The sequence below is a fragment of the Acomys minous genome (genome assembly GCF_964271855.1).
Source record: "Acomys minous genome assembly, chromosome: 4".
In the NCBI taxonomy this organism is placed as follows: Eukaryota; Metazoa; Chordata; class Mammalia; order Rodentia; family Muridae; genus Acomys; species Acomys minous.
This window is the reverse complement of record NC_140486.1, coordinates 11,782,043-11,804,817: the sequence shown is the minus strand read 5'-3', so window position 1 is coordinate 11,804,817 and position 22,775 is coordinate 11,782,043. Positions and strand designations below refer to the sequence as shown.

The 22,775-nt window shown below is 46.0% G+C and overlaps 1 protein-coding gene across 3 annotated transcripts in view; it reads right to left on the bottom strand.

Moving 5' to 3' along the window:
• Window positions 1–4,230: 4,230 nt before the first annotated feature.
• The window catches only part of KATNAL2 (katanin catalytic subunit A1 like 2), a 79,735-nt gene continuing 61,190 nt past the window's right edge, over window positions 4,231–22,775 (bottom strand). For 2 of the 3 annotated variants that reach the window (XM_084779567.1, XM_084779568.1), the window contains exons 14-16: window positions 7,785–7,947; window positions 6,266–6,368; window positions 4,231–5,594 (exon numbers count right to left, since the gene is read on the bottom strand). In XM_084779567.1, the coding sequence (XP_084635693.1) occupies window positions 5,455–5,594; window positions 6,266–6,368; window positions 7,785–7,947 (406 nt within the window). In that variant the 3' untranslated portion in view covers window positions 4,231–5,454. The remainder of the gene's footprint in view (window positions 5,595–6,265; window positions 6,369–7,784; window positions 7,948–22,775) is intronic. The other variant, XM_084779566.1, reaches the window with a different exon arrangement.

Sequence of the window (22,775 nt, the reverse complement as noted above, 5' to 3'; positions counted from 1 at the left end):
AGTGTGACATGCACCACATCCTGTCGGAAGGAAGCTGGAATGGCTGAGGGCAGAGCTTATAGTGCCTGAAGAGCTCAAGCCCTCTGAGTCGCCCTCAGCACGCAGCGTTGCTGTGAGCCTCCAGTGTGGGAACCCTCACTAGATACTTAGCCCAGAAACCCTGGCAGGGGCTGTCTTGACGAGGGTTGGTCTTGAGGGTCAAAGACACTATGCCACCTTTAGACTTGGGAAGAGCTGCTTTTGGGCACAAGCTCAGCCTGCAGGAAAATACCCTGCCTGGGGTAGAGGCTATGTCCATCTGTGTCTGTGCTTGGGTGCCAAGGTCACGTGGTTCCACTCAGGAATTATCACATACTCTGAAGCTGCTCTGCACCACGTACTGTGCTGGCCCTGGTTCCTGTGGTAAGTAAGTGGTACAGAAGAAAAGGCTTGTACCTTGAGGGGCTCTCTAGTTGAGGAGCTAAGGATTCAGTGCTGGGGAAACAGCTTGCTCCAGTGTCCCGGGGAGCGTGAGAACCTTAGTTGGAGGCATTTCTTTAACATACTTGGCACTTCAGGGCTTGTTAACTGGCCTGGCCACAGAGGTGCATGAGGGTGACGCAGACGCCCATCTTGGACTTGCTAGAGACACTCCAGTAAGCCTCTCAGCCGGTCACTATTGGAAATGAGACTCAGTGTCTAAGGGGCTTCCTTCCCAGCTGTCCTGGCTTCTGTGGATGCTGTGACAAAATACCGTGATAAAAGGAACTTGAGGGAGAAGTTTGTTTCAGCTTATAGTTCACAGTACAAGGTCCTTCATGGCAGGGAATTGAAGGCAACAGGAGTTGAAACAGCTGTCCACGTCATGTCTCCATCCAGAAGAATGCACTGTGTTGCTCAAGGTCTTTCTCTACTTTATATAGTTCAGGATCTCAACCAGGAAACAGTGCCTCCCAGAGCACAGATCTCACCTCCTCCACAAAGTCAAGATAGTCCCCCACAGGCAGCCCACAGTGGTTCTTAGCAGGACAGCACTGACCATCACGCAGGCCATCCCATAATTAAAAGGTTATGTGGATTGATATGAAAGACCGTATCCTCATCTGTTTCACAATCATCTTCTCCTAGGCCAGAAAAGGAATGAAATGATGCTTTGGGAAGAGGGAGGCCAGCGGGCATGACAGGAACTGATGGGTACCCTGAGCGGTGAACACAGCGGGGAGGGCAGAACCAGTGCAGTGGTGGCCAGGTGGGTTTGCATCACCTCCACACTGCACACAGCTGAACACTGGGCGCAGCTCTGCCTGCCTGCCACACCACATCTGTAAGAGCCTGTCATCATAAGGACAGCAAAGGGGCCACCATCACTGTAAAAGCAAATAACAGTCTGCTACCTTTTCTGTTAATGATCACATGGCATTGAATAATTTAGCTCTTTAAAACAAAGGGGGGAAGATACAGTTAAAAGTTCATCATTTGTTTGAGAAAAGGCCCATGAAGAGATTGGAAAACAATCCCATGTGGTCTTCTGTGGACCTGCACATGGTGCTGAGTGTGTTCCAGAGTTCCTGTGTGTTACTTGACAGCCTGACGGGTTCATCTCAGTGGGTCCAGGTTGGGTCCACAAACAGTATCAGACTACCCAGAGACTGCCACCACAGTGCCCTCAAGCTTCCCAAGTGAGATTTGTGAAAAAATCCTGAGTCACCAGAGACTTGAAAAGTCTACCCCCCCACCCAAGACAAGGTTTCTCAGCGAAGCCTTGGCTGTCCTAGACTCGCTTTGTAGACCAGGCTGGCCTTGAACTTACATCAATCTGCCTCCCAAGTACTGGAATTAAAGGTGTGGCCATCACTCTAGGCTGAAAAGTCTTCTTAATCCGTTGATGTGTAAGAGCATGTGACACTGCCAGTATGGTCAGGTCCTGGGTTATCCTGTTTACAGTAAATCTGAATCAGAACTCTGAAAAAAAGAAAAGAAAAGGGACCACCCCACTGTGATGGCTCCACAAATGTTGCCACCAGGTGTGATGTGAGTACCTTGGAGTGATAGCGCTGTCATTTCACCCTTAATCCCACACTTTAAAACTGCAGTGTCCTGTAAGACAGGGAGGTGGAAACACCCTGTATTTATTACATGCAGTTAGCTTTGGATCAATGGTTCTGGTAACGTGAAAGGAAGGTCCTTAGGCACCCACAATAAAAAATTTTTAAAACTGCATTAATCTGACCAAAACACTCCACCCTGAGTGGGAGAATGAATCCCTTTCTCATATTACAGTCATTTGTGGGGAGCCATGTTTACATTATCATGTTTCTTTGTCATTAATCTCAAAGGCCTTTTCCTACATAAATTCATGAGGGTTTTGCTGGCTTTTTATGATGCCAGTTGTCAATACCTACTAGCTAGAAGCACATTTCTGTCTTTAAGAGGCAATAGCGAGGCACCAGGTCAAAAATCATGTAAACTGCATAGGTCACTAACAGCTTTGCGTATCTTCTAGCATTTACTTTCATGGCATACACATTGGAACTGTTTCCATGGCTGACGTGCCTGAGAAATCTGTACTTATTAAATGCCTATTGTGGCCAAAGCCTAAGGATACCAGCAGGCACAGCTCTGTCTCTTCAGATGTGTACTTCCTCATCAGGGCACTGAAGCACACGGAAGCAAACCTAGCACTACAAAGGGCTCTGACAAGTTCAAAGCAGCCATAGACTTCCACATGGAGAGCAGTGAGCTGAGTGCTTGCCAACGATATCCCCGACTTCTGCACGTGTGAAGTCATTGGCCTGTACTGTTTGAGAGAACATTGCATTCATTCACTAGGAATGAAAAAAAGGACCTGAACCGTGGAGCTTACGTCTGAGGATAAACAGGGACTCGAACACACAACTGCCTAGTCCAGTGCAAGAGACTGGTAAATAGTGAAGAAGACAACCATTGACACTGACAGTAAGGTTCGTTTCCTGGAGGTGTGGTTCCCCCAGACAGACAAGAAGGATGCAAATGATACAGGAGCAAGAGGTGACTAACCCTAGATGCCAGCATTTGAGAATGACGTTCTGATGTAAGTCAGTTGCTGCTGTTTCTAGGAAGATTAAGAGATCTGGCAATGCTGGACCTAAATTTCCATGTTGCACTGGGCTGAGACATGACTGTGTCCTTCCAAGAATCGCTGGTCCTCACCAGCTCGTCTCCCTCCTCACCTCTGCCTTGTACTATACCTAACACACTTTACTTGTGTGGTATCAACTTCCATGTTACTATAGGCATGTGAGTTGTGAACTCTCACAACTCAACAAAACAACACAATTCAAAACAAACAAAATTCCCCACATGTTGCTGGGTTAAAATATTTATTCCAACTACTAAGAAATCAATGCCTCATACAACCATATATACATAAATATGTGTGTGTACATACAATACACATATATACATATAATAATCTTCTTAAAGTGCATATGCACATATGTTCTAGAGACCTCAGAAACACCATCTACCTCCTTTGAGACAGGATCTCACTGGCCTGAAGCTCACTGGCTAGATCCACAAGTTTCTTCCTCGCTCTGCCTCCTTCCCAACACTGGGGCTATAAACACGCAACACGAGACCTGGCATTTTTACGTGAATGTTAGGGCTCAAACTCAGGTTCTCATCTTTATAAGGCAAGCCAACTGAGCTATTGTACCAACTCCTTAACCTACCAAAATTAAGAATAACTACAGACCTCCTCTACAGTCCAAAGAACATCTCAGAAGAGGGAACAGAAAAAAACCTAAGAACTGGATGACAGGGAGATAGGCTGCAAGCCTCTGTCTGCTAAGAATGACGTCCTTTCAATCATGACTTCATAGCAGCTGCCGTTACCTGTGCCGAGTCTGACAAGACTCCTATCAGCCGTCAGTCATGGATTGGGGAGGGCCATGAACCCCCACCCTTCCCCAGGGAGCTACTGCTTCCTGGTGGATGCTGAGGTGGGAGGAGCCATTACGTTCAGTTGTGTGCCCACTGATGAGCCCACCAGTTCCAATGGACAGTCCCATACCCATGGCCATGCCTTGGTTAAACTCGGTGAGTCAAAACGACATTATCAAGGGAGAGGGAGGCAGACAGCATGGGAGGGGAGGGAAGAAGGAAAGGGTAGGGGTGAGAGTACCCAGGATACATTATACACTTATGTGAAAGTGTCAACAAATAAATTTAATGAAAAATAACAAATAGGGGGCAGGAGAGATGGTTGGGTGGTTACGAGCACTTGCATTTTTTTAAGAGGATCTGGGTCTGGTACACAGCACTCATGTTGGGCAGCTCACAACTACCCGCCTGTAACTCTAGCTACAGCTGATCCAGAGGAGCTGACACCCTCTTCTGGCCTCCATGGCATCTGTATACTGTGACATACACTCACACAGAAACAACGAACAAATGTAGATGCTCTAAAGTTAGGTATTGGTCTATTTCTTAAGCCCCCACTAAAATAAGGAAGGGAGCAGAGAAGTTGTAAACCCACAGATCTGCCTGCAGGAGGGTGCTGAGGAGGATGTAACACTGGAAGATGGAAAGTAGAAGGAGCACTAATAACCAAACTGAGCACCAAACACAACATGCTACATGCTACACACATACTGAATCCTTAAGAACGCCCTCGGAGACTGTGCAGAGGGAAAGGGAAGGCAGCCTGAAAGCCAAGTGGTTGAAATTAGGTGGCAAACAAGTTGGAATCCAGAAGCACTGAGCAGCCAGGCGGGAGAATGGAGGTTTTTCTTTATTCTCTGGGAAAGTAGGAGTTAAGGCCTTGCAGACAGCGGTCATGGTGGTCAGCTGGGGTAAAGCGGACTGGAAGGAGAGGGTGGATAGGAAAGGTGGTCTCCTTCCCCTGCGGCAGAGAGAGTGGGGAGAACACTGCGTTCTGTGAGGTGTTCGGCTTTAGGAAAGCACATTGCCAGGTGTGTTCACGCAGCACTTTTAATGCCAGCAGAGAGGCTGGTGGATCTCTGTGAAGTCAGGGCCACATTGGTCTACAAAGTGAGTTCCAGGCCAGCAGGCATTATACATTGAGAGCCTGTCTCAGAAGGAAGGAAGGGAGGGAGGGAGGGAGGGAGGGAGGGGGTGGTGTATTGCTGGTATCTGACAAGCTTGAGGTTGTGTTACAAGGAAGAAATCAAGAACAGAGACTAAGAAAATATTTTTCTTCAAAAAGACGGCCTCAGTTCACAAATAAGGAAAACCACAGGAAACTTCTTTAAAATTTTATAGTCGAATTCTGAGAAAATCTCAATTGCCTGACCCAATAGCACACACTTGTAACTGAAATCTTCACTTAGCTGACATCCATGACACAAGATCTCATGTTTTCAAAATAACACAGTCCTCCAAATTAGTCCAGCATTCAAGGATAATTTCCTCCCTTCCATCCCAGTCACACCAGGAAGGCCTGCCACCTTTGGCCAGGTCAGGCTGGGTGCAGCTTTACACAGACTCGAATTTCTCTTGCCAGGCCAAGTATCTCTCGGTCAGATTTTTTGCTGAAGGCTTGGTGTGAGCTAACACATCCAGAAAGTCTTCCGTGGTAACGATATCCAGCTGGATCCCAGATAAAGTGCTGTTATCTAGACAAAAAGGCAACAGTGAGAGCGCGGCGCTGCACCTGGTGGGGATCTGAGGTCTAGAAAGGCTAATAGGCCAGGTCTGGAGACAGGGCACCTTCCCGTTCTAGATGAGTAATGCAGCTCAAACATCCGAGGAGGGCTATGGGACTTTAAGTGGTGACCTCCCACTCAACCTCACCATCCTGCCTCCAAAAGGGAATTACATATCTCGATAGCGAAGTATTATTTACTTTTCGTACAACACCTCAGAACAATCCAGGCCCACGTTAGCGTGTGGCAGGAAAACTAAAGCCCAAACTCTGAGGAGATTACCATCAGCCAGCAACGCGGATCTTGCTGCAGAAGAAGCAGCTGAGTACGAGAGCAGTATGATTTGATCAGAGCATACAAATGTAAAAACAGGGTGTCGGGTGCCATCTGCTGGTGAGAGGCGGTAGAACTTTTGCACGCAAGGCAAGACAAGTGCTCTGCCATTTTTGTGTGTGTATTTTGAGACAGGGTCCCGTTAAGTTGCCCAGGCTAGCCTTGAGCTCACTATGTAACCCAGGGTGGCCTTAAAACTTGCTTCCGCCTTAGATCCTAAGTGGCTGGAGTTCAAGCACACACCACCACGTCCCTCCATGAGCACAAATTTCTCTCCCACAGCACCAGCACAGTGACCCCAACCATACCTGACTGGTGGTTTTCAAGCACACTGAAGATCTTTCTCACGGGTCGCATGGCTGCCTCCCTGCAGACTAGCTTAATGTCGGAGCCTGAGTAACCCTCTGTCTCCTGAAATAGTGGTAGAGCCAGGATCAGGCAGCAGGCAGGAGGCCGGTGCCCTCTTCATCCGTATGGGCAGGACCCCATATCAGAACACTGCCTGAGAATTCCATCATCCCAGTTCACTATACCAACATCTCCACATGAGCAATGCTGGAGAGAGAAAAGGTACTAACACATGGCCTAACCTGGCCATCTGAGGGATAGCGTTCTCATGCCATCAAACACACTGTGAGAAAACCAGTGGAGGACTGGACCAGCCAGTGTTGCCTAATAGGTCCCTTATCCTAAGTCCAAGATGGCCAACGAGGATATTTTGTTCTTGTGTGAAAGCCATTCCCAATTTTGAGGTCTTTAGAAAACATTAGGCTTAAGTGTCTATCCAAAGCAGATATTCTGGGAATGCATGCCTGTGATGGCTACCCTTGGTTGTCAACTTGACTACACCTGTAATTAACCAAAACCCGAGCAGCTGGGTGTATGTGTGAGGGGCATTTTCTTAATTAAATCATTTAACGTTGGAAGACTCCCTTTTAATCTGTATTTTTGAGACCCAACTTTAATCTGGGTGGGCCACACCTTTCGCTGGCAGCCTATAGAAAGGACATGAGGAAGGAAGCTCGCTCTCCACTTGCTTGCTCTCAGTCTCACTGGCAAGTCCATTCCTTCACTGGCATTAGAAAGCCATTCAGCTACCTTAGGGAATTCTGGAGTATACAGAAGACCAACTGAGACCTTACTTTGGTTGGTCAGTTTTTTGTTTGGTTTGGTTTGGTTTTGGTTTTGGTTTTTGTTTTTTTTGAGACAGAGTCTCTCTGTATAGCCTTGGCTGTCCTGGACTTGCTTTGTAGACCAGGCTGTCCTCGAACTCAGAGATCAGCCTGCCCCAGCCTCCTGAGTGCTGGGATTAAAGGCGTGCACCACCACGCCTGGCAAGACCTTACTTTCGTAGACAGCCATTTTTGGACTATCTGGACCACAACCTGTAAGCAACTCTAATAAATCCCTTTAGTGTGTGTATACATATATTATTATATTAAACACATGTATTAATTTTATGAGTTCTGCTCCTCTAGAGAACCTTGAGGATTAACAGAACCGAACCTTGAGTCTTTCTTGGTAAAGGACTCATCAGTTCATTAGCTACAATAACTCTAGGTTCTCTGCTACCCAATTTAGAAATGGAGTAACTGAGGCTCACAGAGTAAGGGGTGTCCCCAAGGTCTCGCAGCTAATATGCTGCAGGGCAGGATCTGACTGTAGGGCTCTCTGAATCTGAATCCTGTGCTACTCCCTGCCACTCCCGTTTTCTGCTTCGCTGGCACCCATTTTGTCATGAGGAGCGGTTCCACTGCACTGCTGGACGGCCTGCATCTTTTCTAAGGGCCGTAGACTGGTGTGTGCTGGATGCATGGTCGTGCCCACCTGGCTCAGCACGCTGTACTCCAGCTCGGTGTGCAGCTCCAAGGCATGGTTCTTGCTCACAGGGGGCAGCCAGTGGTGGATCATGGCCTGCCTGGCCTCTTTGCTGGGGAGATCAACCAGAATCCTCTTCTCCAGGCGCCGTAACATGGCACAGTCCAGCTCCCTGTATCACCAGGAGACAGGAAATGGATGGAGCAGCAAGCAGTGCTTCAGATAGACAGACAGACAGACAGATTTCTTACATTTACTTATTTTGTGTGTGTGTGTGTGTGTGTGTGTGTGTGTGTGTGTGTGTTAGAGGGCACATTTTGGAAGTTGGTTCTCTCTTTTTATTGTGGGTCCCAGATATTGAACTCAGGCCGTCAGCCTTAGAGGCAGCTGCGTTTACCCATCGAGCCATCTCACTGGCCCCAGTATCTACATTCTAAGTGTAATTTAGCCTTACAAAAAGCAATTCCGTATCTTAACTGTCACTGTATATCTATACCTGAGTAGTTACTGAAGTTACTTCATGTTGTTTGAAGAAAGAAGTTTTTTTTAAATGTTGTAGAGGAGTTTATTAAATAAGCATGGAGAGAGAAGGAAAGGGGGAGGGGTACCCCAGAGAGAGAGAGACAGAGACAGAGACAGGAAGAGGAAGAAGAAGAAGAAGGAGAAGGAGAGGGAGAGGGAGGGAGAGGGAGAGGGAGAGAGAGAGAGAGAGAGAGAGCACAAGAAAGAAGTTTTTTAAGATGTGACTAATTGGTGAGAAGGAGAAGGAGAGAAGGGAGGAAGAGTGCACTTCAGGCCTCATGGAAAGAAGGTACTCCTTGTGACAATGGCCAATGGATGACCCCCAACAACCAACCCTATGAGCATTTCACTGAGATTTTAACATCAATCGCTGGACGACCTTGAGTGATCCTGGAAGTATATTAACTTTGGGACGTTCATCCATGCTTCAGTGAAGAACCACCTCACTCCACTGCTCTGGTGAACCCAGCACCAGTACTCTCCATCCTAAGTGTCCTGTGCCAACGTGGCCTCATGGAGCACTCGTCCCTGCTGCCACCAGCCCAGGTGTATACAATTCTGCACTTCTAGGTTGTTTTCCAAAACCTCTCAATGTGAATACTTCAAGTAAGTAGAAAAGCAGAGTAAAGAATGCAATCCATCTACATACCTGTCATCGTGACTACACGGCAGGTAACACTTGGCCACACCTGCCTCACGCAGCCTCCCATAGAGCCTTACTCAGCTTTCTCAGCTGCATCACTGACTCCATCGCTAACACACTGCTTCTGAGAAAAGGGCCACTGTCTTTCATGGTTATCACGTGGCACCTGACACCATGAGACTGACTGATACCGTGCCCACTGTTCAGCCATGTTCAGCCTCTCCAGTCACGCCAAAATCTCTCTTCAGGATTTTCCAACCAAAGCAAATGCACATGGATTGTGTAGTCATGTCTCCTAAAGCAGTTACGCAGGGCCAGCCTCTTAAGAAGGAACGAGGCTGTTTGGGAAATGCCTCACGTCCTGTGTGTAAGCTGGGACTAAAGGCTTGACCTGCTCCAGGGTACTCATCATGGAGACTCTGTTCCTCTGGTGAGACAGTTTTGCATTACAGCATATCATGATACACATGTGTATGTGTCACCATCAGTGACAGTGTGTCCACTTCTGAGACCATCTGATGATGACATAACTCTACATCAAAAAGATACACCTTCTAATAAGTATTAAACATTTTGTGTGCAAGCCTTTGACTCCACATGATTTTGCCATCATCTCTCCACTAGTAGTTGGACACTCTGTTAGAGACTTTAGTTTAAAGAATTATTGTTCACACAAGCTTCCATATAGTGATTTTAAATTGTTTCTATCCCAGATATTTTATGAGGAGTGGCTGTGGCAATTCCCAGCCCTGCTTTGTAGAGGAGCTTTTCCTCACTGGTGGGAGCTTCCTGGTTACCATGGTTACCATTTCTATTATTAATGGTTCATTTTGTGTGTGATCTGTGAGTTCTTCACATGTTAAATTTTCAAACTCCTAGAAGTATAGAAACATTTCATTTTCTAAAGTAGAAGTGAGGAAATGCTTGTATGTTTATCCACCTTAATTGCTGACAGGAAGTAACAAGAGAGTCACCTGTCACCCAGCACTCAGGAGGCTCAAGGACTGAGGGCTGGAGGTCAGCCTGCGCTACAGAGAAAGGGGAGGGTGGAGACAGAGGAAGGCAAAAGGAGGACTTTAACTAAGACGCTACTTAAGGGCTGGAGAGCTGGTTCAGTGGTTAAGAGCACTGTTTGCTCTTCCAGAGGTCCTGAGTTCAATTCCCAGCAACCACATGATGGCTCACAACCATCTATAATGTGATCTAATTCCCTCTTCTGGCATGCAGGTGTACACGCAGATAGAGCATGCACATACATAAAATAAATAAAGTCTTTTATTTTTTAAAGATGGTACTTAAAGTTGAGAGGGGATATAGTCATCCCCACTTCTTCCTGCAACACCCTAATAAAGGGTGTGTAATTGGCATAAGCCTACAAATGCAAATGGAATAGGAGAATTGGTAACAACCACAACAAAATCTTCAAGCTGGAAAGCGCACTTTTCAGTGACAACCCGACTTGGAAGGCCTGAGAAGCTGCTCTCAGATCAAGCTGTGAAGAAAGCCAAGATACAAGCCAACGTGAATGACAGCTGCACAGCCCTCCCCACCAAGGCCCTGGGGTGGCAGCAGCACTTTCCTTTGGGGCTGAGGGGGAAGGCCAATTTAAAAAGGGAGGATGGGTTAAAATTTGTTTAAAAACTAGATCATAATTTCTTCCCTGCGTTTTATGGGGAGAGGGACTGCGTCCATCACACCCTGAGAGGGGATAAAGTGGGAGTCTCTGTGCTGAGAAACATCAAACAGGTTGAAAACTGTGTTAAGTTGAAAGTAGGATGACAGAGTCATCAATCAACAGCGAGGTACCAGCTTTCTACCCTAGATCAGCGGTTTTCAACGTTCCTAACGCTGCGACCCTTTAATACAGTTCCTCGTATTGTGACCCCAACTATAAAATTATTTTTGTTGCTACCTCATAACTGTAATTTTACTACTGTTATGCATCATAAAATAAATTTCTAATATGCAGATGGTCTTAGGCAACCCCTGTGAAAGAGTCATCTGACCCTCAAAGGACCCTCAAAGAGAACCACGGCCATAGATGACTGGCAGTCAAGTGCCAATCCAAAGAGCATCCAAAGAAAAAGACCAGAAAACAAAGCTGCTAAGGGTTTCCCAACACAGCAGCCTTGTCAGGTCCCAGGACATGGAGCCATGTGGATGAAGCCACCCCACAGGCACCTGAATTCTTAGTGTGTGCATAAACATGAGCAGGCAACCGAAAAACTGCTTCTCTTGAATGCTTCTAGCACAAGACAGAGTCGGAACCAAGTAGGCAAGGAACAGTTAAAACAACTGTTAAAAAGAAATCGCTCAGCCGGGTGTGGTACTGCACGCCTTTAATCCCAGCACTAGGGAGGCAGAGGCAGCTGGATCCCTGTGAGTTCAAGGCCAGCCTGATCTACAAAGGGAGTCCAGGACAGCCAAGATAACACAGAAAAACCCTGTCCCAAAAAAACAAAAAAGAAAAAATTCACTCTTCTCAGAAAATAAATAAAACATGTTATATCTGTGAAACAGACTTATCTATGCTATTTAAAAAGAGTCATTCAGGGAGGTGGGAAACAACAAAATATAAACTAGGTGAAATTAAGAGCATATGGGAACATTTAAAAGGTAAAACTGTAGCAATTTCCTAGAGTAAGAAAGACACACATGCAGAAACAAATTCAGAAGGATAAAGAACAGGTTTTTCCTTACTATTGCATGCTGCTCAAATTGTAATTACTGTATAGAACTTGAACAAAATCAACAGATTAGATAAACAACACTAATAACTAAACCTCAATTATTGCACATTTGTTTCAGGACTGGAGCTACGACCCAGTAGCTAAGCACACTGGCTGCTCTTGCAGCTCACACCCCCTGTAATTCCCATCCCAGGACATCTGGTGCCCTCTTCTGACCTTCACAGGCACCAGGCACATACATGGTTCACAGACAAACATGCAGACAGAACATATGCATACATAAGATAGTTAAAAATAATATAATTGTGCCAGTACCTAGGAACAATGACCATGGTCAAGCACGAGTGCCCTGATACACCTAGAAACCCTTCAAAGCCTCTGAAGGGTGGACTTTACACTTCCTGTTACCTGTAGAAACAAACCTTTATCTGCTACCAGAAGGCACTAGGAGGCCCCAAGTGTCTATGTTCTACAGCCCTTCACACAGTGTTCCACCCAAATGTGTGCCTGCAGGCCAGAAGAGGGCACCAGATCTCATTACAGATGGTTGTGAGCCACCATGCGGTTGCTGGGAATTGAACTCAGGACCCCTGGGAAAGGTGCCAGGGTGCTGCACTGAGGACGGCACGGCTCTCTGCCCACTGGCCCGCAAGTTGCATCATGGTGAGATTTTAGAACAAAGAATAAAGGATGAAAGGAGTTTCCACCAGAGAGAAAAAACAAGTTTCAGACAGTGGATTAAACATAACACTTCCCAAACCACGTGTAGGAGTCTGTGCTTGTAATTCTAGAACTCAGAAGCTGAAGAAAGAGGAGCAACTAGTCAAGATAAGCCTCAGTTACAGAGCCGGTTCTGGGCCAGCCTAAGGCAGCAGGGCACGATCATGACTAAAAAACAACAACAAGCTTTGTCCAGAGCAACATGAGATATTAAAAGACACCAAAGACTTTAAATTTCTGAGGAAAAACATAATTTTAATTAAAAAAAAACTATGGCTTGGTCAAACTATATGGATCAGCAATACAGACAGTTTCAACGCGTGAAGCCAGAGCCAGGCAGGACCCAAGCACCAGAGACACTGACAGGACGAGAAGAAAGTCACCAGGGTGGCAAGGCCAGCACTCAGGGTCTCCTCTGCACACAAGTGCAGGGACAAGCAGCTCGGTTTGAACCTGGGTTGAAGGTTCAGGAAGACATATCAGCAAGGAGAAGAATTTTGTAGGATGGTGCATCTGGGGTGTCAGGCAAGTGCTGATTTGAACAGCACCTAATTCTTGTCCCCATCTTATCCAGAGTGGCTTCTTTTTAAGAGGGAAGATCAAGACAAGAGGATCACATGGATGGGGTGGAGAAACAATCCTTCACTATAGATGTCTGTATTGATCAACTAATGCCCTAAAGTGAGAGATTTACCTCAAAACTGCTTGTGGGTACAAAATAAGTGCAAGTGCTGCCAGCCAGGCCTGATGAATGCTCTCTTAATGACATCAATAATCATATAATCATATATGAGAGGAAACAAAGGACAAATGGAATATACCCAGAAATCATTCTTTATGCCAATATATTTATATAAAAAATGTAACTTGTGGCCACCAGAAAAGACACGTCCTGGCTCTTGCTTGCACTTAGACTTTCTAGCAGTTATTTTTGTTCCTAGGACTCCTTCCTCCTGGTGATTTGCTACTTCTATCCCATCAGTGGTCAAATCAACCAGTAAGCATGAGATACATCAGACAGGAAACGTAGCAAGGCTCTCAGACCTCTGCTTACTCTAGACAGTACAAAGCCCTGTGCAGCCCTGGCCACACTGAGAACTACCAAGGGCCACAATGCCTTGGGCCTTACAGCCTAAGTATCCACACTGAACTTGTGGGGGACACCTTCCTCACCCCTGGACCACTCACTGTCCCTGCTGCACTGCGTTGCCCCAGAACTGAGATCATTCCAAAATTCACAGCATGTAGAAACCAAGAACGGTCCAATGTGTTCCTCAACAGTTACCGTACTTCGAGTTTGCGCTATCTCGGTATGCTAACAGAAGAGCCGACACCCGTTCTGTAGTCCTTGCAGTCCACCCACAGCCACCAGGAAGGGATGGTCGTGACAGGACCATTCTGGAAGAGCAGGCTGAGGAGCTGTCTTTGACAGATAACAGGAGGCCAGAGATGTAAGCGCTGTCTCCTACAGTGAGCCGCACATGGAAGGCTGCCTACCTACGCATTTTCCCCAAAGATCCACGTGCTGACCTTGAACCTGCTTTTCATTCTAGTTCTGGTGTGTGTGTTTGTGTGTGTGTGTGTGTGTGTGTGTGTGTGTGTGTGTGTGTGTGTGTGTACACTTAAGGAGAGGGAGGTGGGGCAGTAATCGGAGTGCTGCTGGCATGTCCATGTCATTTTCTTCATGTGAAACAAAATTTGTTTGTCAAGTGTGACAGATCCAGCGCAAGTGCTCTAGTATGCAGAAAAGGCTTTGGATTTGCTTTAATATCTATCATAAAAAGCACTTGTTACACCAGGCATGGTGGCGCATACCTGGAATTTCAACCCCTGTGTGGTGAGGCGGGAAGAACATGAAGTGGAGATAAGCCTGAGCCATACAATGAGTTCAAAGCCAGCCTGAGCTACATAGCAAGGCCATGTCTTGAAAAACAAAACAAGGCAAGTCCAGGATAGGACAGCAAGGCTACAGAGGGAAATCCTGTCTTGGAAAACAAAAACAAGAACAAAACAAAACAAAAAACAGAAAAACAAAACAAAAGCCCACGCCGGGCTGGAGAGATAGTTCAGTGGTTAAGAGCGCCACCTGCTATTCCAGAGGTCCTGAGTTCAATCCCAGCAACCACATGGTGGCTCACAGCCATCTATAATGAGATCTAACACCCTCTTCTGCAGATAAAGCACTCATATTCAATAAATAAATAAATAAATCTTAAAAAAAAAAAAGCCCATGCCATTCTTTTCTGTCCACACTCTTGCACCCCCAGCTCACAGTTACGTGTGTAGGTGTGGATCACTGTCCCCTCTAGTTTCCAGAGGCCAGGTATGAAGGGCAGCATGCTCTTAGGCCCTGTGTCCTCCATCATGCAGAATACTGCCAAGTTCCCAAGAAATCCTGCTCTGGTGGGCAGATGAATGACTGGGCTTGCAGAGCTGCTGGCTTTGGGTAAAATGCCCTGCTTTCTTAAACTCCTTGAGTTATTTATGAAGAGGAATGTGCTTTGTTGGAAATTAGTACACTGTGGCCATCATTAGTTTAAATTAATCGGGAGAAGCTGCATTGGCTTGGGCAGAGGGAACAATCACTGGACTTTCATTCTTAGTGAAACCGTGGGAATCGTGAGTCTCAGCGCTGATTGGCCAGGCTCGCTGGGCGGTGCTTCTGAAGATTCCTTGGCCTCTCTGAGAGGTCAGAGGATCTGGCAGGGGAGCCTTGGCAGCGCAGTCTTTGTTCTACTCCCATGTGAGCTGCAAGTATCACTTCAGTGGAGTGGAAGTTACCTCACAGCACCTATTGATTACTCCCACCCCAAAATACAATACCAACAACTGAGGGGAGAAATCTGATGGCTCTAACCACAGAGAAGGATGAATGAGATCAGAAATCTTGTCTTAAGACCCATTTAAAAACTCAATTGATTATTTAAAAAAAACACTTTTTGAATGTACAATGGAACCCTCCTAGAGACTGGGGCAAAACTCTCAAGTGCTAAAAAAAAGAGGCTCAAAATCAAGACTGGATAGATGAAGGTGAAACTATGGATGACTTGGGCTATTTGCCTCTTGGTTACAATGGGTTAGGTTGGAAAGGCTTCCTACGAGGCGAGCCAGAAGGCTGGGATCCATTAGTGGTAGAGCCAAGGTTCTGGCATAAAGCAAATGGCCTATGTGGCTGATGGGCACCTGCCCGTATGATAGTGTAGCGTACAATGCCTTCCCACTAGCAAGGGAAGCCATCGGAAAAGCACGTCTCTGCCCTGCACTTGGGGAAGAAACATCTTCATGGATAGTTAGGAACCAGCAGCTTCATTGTCCCAGCCCAAGCTATCTTAAGCTGAGAAGAGAAGTTAAGTCAAAGTTGTCCAAAACCAGAAACAGTCGAATCTGCTCTGCAGGAGCCCATTACAGGGCTCCCATAGATAGCATCTACAACATTAATAAAGTTACAAGACATGCAACAACCACCATGAATGAAATTCAGAAGAAAAAAACTAACAGCAGAAATGCACTCCATTTAGCAGAGAATAAAACAATGTTTAAGACGTGCCAAAAAAAAAAAAAAAGGTGAATCAAAAATATGAGCAAGAGACTTGCACATCTCACCCCTGGTGACAGAAACCTCTGCCTTGCCTACAATAAGTAACCACGAGGAGACTCGGAAAGGCAGGAAAAGCCAGCAGGCTGGCTGGGGGTGCCTGGGGCTTTCCTGTCTCTCATCTCTCCTGGTGGTTCACTGGAGAAACCCACAACTCAAAACTACAGATGAAACACCAAGAAAACTTCCCTCTCCCCAACCATAGGATGAAAAAAAAAGGAGATTTGTAAGACAGAACCCTTCTTGATATTATCTGCCCTAATCCAGCCAAGCATTTAGCAGATACCTTTCCCACCAAGGGACTGGGCAGAGAGGCAGGGGTGGGGGCAGCAATGAGGAAGCAGAGTCAAGAGTGGAAAACATTAAAAAAACAAACAAACAAACAAACACAACTTCTCCAAAAGGAAAGCCAAATGACTGATGGGCCCCTAACATAATGGAATTGTTTACATAGAATTAAGCAAGTTTGCAAAAGTAACAACAGTGCATCAAGCCTGGAACATAAGGCAGGCCACGGCCTGGGACATACGGCAGGCCACGGCCTGGGATATACGGAAGGCCATAGCGTAACACAACCCACAGGACCATCCCATCTCTTGCTGTACGTGCATTACGTGCATGGGCTGAGCACACAGTATCTCTGGAGTGTGTTAGGCCATTAGATCTTATTTTCATTTTTGTTTGTTCATTTGCTGTGCCGGATGGAACTCAAGGCCTCACTCACACATGGGAAGCAGGCACTCCACTTTCCCAGCTAGATCCTGCTTTTCATACAGTGAGTACTGACCTGCAGTAGCCCACACTGGGAAAATATAGACCTGGTCAAAGCTCAAAGTTCAAAGACAGACCCTCAAAGAGCACCTCTCCTCCCCCAGGTTCAGAATGCTAGTGTGAAAAGAACTGTGGTTATGTGTTGCAGGATATTTGATCACACTGTGAACCCCGAGATTGTGTTGTTTACTGAAAAAAAAAACTGTTTCTAGTTGTGGTGTGGCTCAGTCCTAGTATGTGCCTTTAATCCAAGAGCTTTCTGCTTGAATCAAATAAAATCAACCATAGGTCAAGAGGTGGAACAAGCAACCTGTTGACAGAGAGTGAACAGAAAAAAGCCATAGAAAATAAGAGGAAGTCAAGAGGACAGATAGAGAGACGCACAGGAAGTAGAAGGGAGGGACCTTCAGTTTGAGGGCTGTTTGAGATGGCAGCTGGGAACCTCCCTGAGCTAGCCGGCTTTTGTGCCAGCATCTGGCTCTTGAGCCTTTATTGGTAAAATTGAAGGATTGAGATTTTGTTAAAAGGCAATGCTTGTTTACTGATATTTTCGGTCACAAATGTGCATTTCCACAGAAGCACCACAGCAGGAAGGCTCGCCCATGTGGGAAGAAGTCTATTCACACAGGTGGTAGAAAGGCAGCCAGGCTAGAAGTGGTCTTGGGAACATTTTAGGTCTTGTAGAAACTGGAAATAGAGTCACGAAGGGATGGCCCTTTGAGCAGCTGCCGGTGTCCCTAAACAGACTGAGGCAGTTTCATTCATAGCGCAGGAGGCTCAGCTTTTGAGTCTCCTTTTGAACATTACAAGAAAGTCACCGCCTTGTTTTTTAACCTACAGCTTGGTTCTGCCGGTACCTGCTTTCTAACAAGGGGTCCTGGAATGTCTAGCATTTGGCAAGCATCAAGGGAGACAGGAGTGTCAGTGTGACACTCGCAGCCCCACACCTTATTTGTACAAACTACCATAGAGTTAAATAGACATCTCTAAATGGGATTTGCCTTAATGGCCCTGTTCAGCACTCATTCCCTCTGGACTGCTAGGCCTGAGTCGGTGAATACGCAGCAATCAAGGCAGGTCAAATTAGCCCTAATTATGCTAAGTTTCTTACATCGCTATTACATTAAGTGGTAATATTAAATGTGCAAACATTTTGCATGCCTCTCACTGCTCACTTACACATCAGATGACACAGAGAAGTGGTTCCATCCTGTTTCCTTCTTGTCCTCTCTCATGGTATAGACCAGCCAAGGGACGTGAGCAAAAACTGTAAGCCGCCCCACTGCTGAGACAGTGGTAAGGCTTGCCCAGTGCCCCGATGGCACTCTCAACAAGAAATGACCCTCATCCCCCACCCTCCCCTACCCCTACCCTCCCCCAACCCCCCTCCCCCATCCCACACAACTGTAAAGAATCTGATACTTTAGGCCTGAGGCTTCACACAGTTGCTCTGAAGCAGTTATTTCTCCAGGGTTCACTTCTTGAAGCAGAAAAGACCCCTTTCTAGAATGGGATCCTGAAGCCAAGGAAAACCTTATTCATTAAGAATATTTCTTCTTCAGAGAATCTGTCCTTAGAAAGTGGTTTGGCAATATGTCGCACGGGAGCTAAAATACAAAACCCTTTCAGTGAGTAATCCCACCTCCAGAGGACGTTCCTAAGAACCAGAACCGTACCCAAAGGTGGTGTTTTGTGCATGTGTGCACACTGGCTTATGTATGCACGCTCGTGTGTGAGGGGGCATGTGTGTGTGTATGTGTGTGTGTAGGCAAGAAGACAATCATGGTGTATCATCTTCAGGTGCCACCACCCTTTCTTTCTGAGAGAGTCTGTCACTGTCAGTAAGCAGGTAGGATGGCTGGCCAGTGAGCCCAGGAATGAGCTCTCCGGTGCTTGGACTACAAACACCTCACTGGCTGAGCTCTCTCCCTAGTCCTGTTCATGAAGGCTTCCACGCAACCAAGTTCACTTCACTGGTACTTATCCATAAATAAAGTTTGGGAACATCATATCTGCTCAACAGAAAGGGATGATTAAATTATGGCATAGTCCACTTGTGGGAATTCTGGGCAGCCATTACCAAATCCAATTTCCAAGGATTATTTAATGACACTGGAAGTGACTCTAGAGTGCCACAGGCTCTGCGGGGGGAATTTGGCGGGCTATACCATAATTCCATGCGCATTACCCTTTGACCTCTTCCTCCCAGGAACCTATCCCAAAGGTGCACTGGCAGGAAAAAGAAAAGAAAAGCGACACATCCATGCCCACTCCTTACTGCATTTCTATTTGTAATAGCAAGAGGAGGGACAGCCCTGCTGCCACCGCTAGGTGACTGGTTGGATAACTTTTCAGAGCTACACAATGTAGAACCATATAACTATAAAGGGAGTAAGGAAGAATTTGTGGCCTTACTTGCAAAGATCTCCAGGATATTCTGATATTTTCTACAGAAAAAAAAAAGCCAAAATACACAACAATGTATATAGTGTGCTGCCTTTTGTGTAAGAGATAAATACAAGATGTGTGAAGCTTCTGCCTATAAAACATGGAGTGCTGTTAATAGTAAAACATTTTTAAATAACTAGAAGTTGTAGATTTTAAAATAATAAAAAGCCAGAGCAGTAAACATGTTTACTAAAACATGTAAATCAGTACCAGCTGTTTGTTCTCTATGCACTGTGCTGTGTATGCTACACTTTGATACAGTTAACACTTCAATAGGCGCACTGACACCAGCATCCACAGACATGGGAGCACCGTGCTCACACTCTGAGGTGTGGGACCTCTGTGGCTGCATTACCATCTCATGGGACCACTGTAGCATGTGCAGCCCATGATTGCCTGAGATACCATTATGTGTGCACGGCTTCAGTGCTGTCACAGGATGATGCAATTGCTACCATAAGCAATTTGAGAACACACATTCTCCCCACCACTGACCCTGCATGTACCTGGGGCTCACTTCAAGGTCACTATGCAGCCAACCTTGAATCTTCCTACCTCCACCTCCTAAGTGCTAGAACTATCTGCTGTGCTACCCCGACAGGCCTTTGCTGCATCTCTTCATTGCATTAGGAGGCTACGTTGAGTGAGTGATTTAAGTTATCTAGGTTTGTACTCCTGCATGATGGTAAATCTCAACAGCTGACATAATGAGGCTGAGAGACAAGCCTCTGAGCAGGTCTGTGAGGGCATTTGTAGGAAGGATTAGTTGGGAGAAGACCCTCTTCAAGGTCGAACAGCGCAAATATAAAAAGGTCTGAGGAAAATGCAGAGCTGCTTGCTGTCTACTTAGCTAGCTTCTTGCTGGTGAGTGCATCAATGCTGCTGAGACATCCCTAACTGATGTCGGAACCTAGCTTGTTTGGCCTTCTAGAGAGGACTAAAAATAGGTGATTCCCAGGTTCTCTCAGGCTTTCAGCACAGACTGGGAAAGCTAAGAGATCCAGCTTAGAAACTAGGCTCTCAGCCAGTCCAGCATGCCTACCGCCATGGTTGGACTACCACCACTATCCGTTGCAAACGATTCTAGTAAACACCCCTCTTTCGTTGATCTGTTTGTTTTTCAGAGAGGGTCTCACTCTGGAGCTCTGGCTGTTCTGGAACTCGCTATGTAAACAGGCTGGTTCAAACTCACAGAGATCTGTCTGATTCTGTCTCAGAACGGCTGGATTAAAGGTGTGTTCAACCAGGCTAGTACAAATCCTGTTCTAATACATATACATTTTGTTTGTTCTGTTCCTTTAAAGAACTCTAATACATCCTACAATAACAGATATGCATTTTTCAGAACATATACATATAGCCGGGCGTGGTTGTGCACACCTTTAATCCCAGCACTTGGGAGGCAGAGGCAGGCGGATAGCTGTGAGTTCGAGGCCAGCCTGGTTTAGAAAGCGAGTCCAGGACAGCCAAGGCTACACAGAAATCCTGTCTCGAAAAACCAAAAACCAACCAACCAAACAAACAAACCAAAACCAGAACATATACATACAAGGACCTAGCTCTAATCTCTACATAATGCAAATAATTATAACAACAACAATAATAGTGATACAATGAAAATATATACCACAGTTAAAGCATTGGTTGTGAACTGTGCATTTTGTGAGTTACAGCTTAAGAAAGTTTCTTTAAAACTCACAGAACTCCTCAGGGGTGGCACTGTATTCCTGTAATCAGAACAGCCAAGAGGCAGAGGCAGGCAGGATCTAAAATTCGAGGCCAGCCTTGCCTATGTACTAAGGGCCTGTTAAAACAAACCAAAAACAACAAGAAGAAAGAAAAAAATCACTCACAAACCCTAATGGTAATGTGCCAAACAAGCCTAGAAATCATGGGACACACCAGAGGTTCTAAAGCATAGTTCTCAGTTTGGGGAAGTGGGGCGAGGGGACTCCCTCACTGCTAGTGGTGTTGCCTGTCTTTCTACATTTCTGGGTAACCAAGCAACCCCATTGAGTGATTCTAGCTGTCAGCCAGAAGCAATGACAACAGGTCATATCGCTGTGAACACAAAGCTGCAAGGAGCAAACAGGAGATGAAAGGTCAGGAAAAGAGGTAGCATTGCAACTGAAAAAGAGCAAGACTGCATCGGGATTTTCCCAAAGCGATGCTCTTCCCGAGCACAACATGATGGTTTTACCTACGCACATTCAGGAAGGATGAGAGAATGAGAGGCCTAAAAGATTTTTTTTCCCCCAGAAACAGGGTTTCTCTGTGTAGCCTTGGCTGTCCTGGTCTCACTTTGTAGACCAGGCTGGCCTCGAACTCACAGCGATCCGCCTGCCTCTGCCTCCCAAGTGCTGGGAGTAAAGGCATGCACCACCATGCCCGGCTGAGGCCTAAAAGATTTTTTTAAAATTGGCTAAACACCGATATAAGAGACAAGCACTTAGACAGACCCTGGGAGCAAGTAGGGTGTGCACTCCCTCCTGAGCTAACACGATACTGTTCTCTAACACTAGGGATGTTAGGGATGACCACTAAACCAAGGTTGCTGGAACCACAAATGGCCTTGGTCTATCTAAGGGTGACAAAAGTTCTTTGAAGAAACAGACTTAAAAGGTAGAAAAAGGAGATTTGAAAAGGTAAGGAGATTTGAACTCACAGCTGCAAGGAAGAGCCCCACTAGAGATAGTGTTACCTAGCAACTGACCCGGCCCACAGGAGATAAGAGTTACTAAGAAAAACAGACACTTCCCTGGGCAAGGTGGTGAATAAAGAGAACAAAGAAAGTTAAGCCATGGGTGGTCTTGGCGCCTTTTTCTGTAGCCTGTCACCTTTGGATAATAGACCCACTTATGTTACTCAACCAATAGATGACTGCCGTACTAGGATACCCCCCACCCCCCGCTCTTGCTTTAGGGGCAATGGAAGAAAAGGTCCCCAGATCAATGCCCCGGGGTCACTTCTCGATACTACTGATTTGGTGTTGGGTGTGATCCATCTCGGGCTGAAATATTAAAGACTCCCCTTGCATTTACAGAGGTTTCGAGTCTTTCTGGTTCTTTTCAGGGACCTCAAGATCTGAGCACAACAGGAAAGCACACTTAAGGGCAGGCACATTTCCGAGCATGCTCAGTTTACAATTATAAGTCACATGTTCACTCTTCAGAGAGTTTTCACTGAAACACAAAAAACAGCTTTGAAGTTTCATTAATATTATTTTATTTTATTTTTTATGTGCATGAATGTTTTGGCTGAATGTATGTCTATGAACCACATGCATTTCTGGTGCTGGAGAATGTCAAAAGAGGACATCGGATGCCCTGGACTGGAGTTACAGATGGTTGTAAGCCACCACATGGGTGCTAGGAATTGAACGTGCGTCCTCTGGAAGAGCAACAAGTGCACTTAACCTCTGAGGCCACGCTGATCAGGGGATGCTATAACTCAGAGATGTACAGTAAAGGAACCAGACCAATATACCCTAACCCCCAGATCAATTCTGGCATCAGCAAAAGTGAGAAAACGACACTGTCCACCTCAGGATGTGATACAGTGTGATGCTCCCAACACTGAGTCAACATTGTAAGAAAAAAAAAACTGAAGTG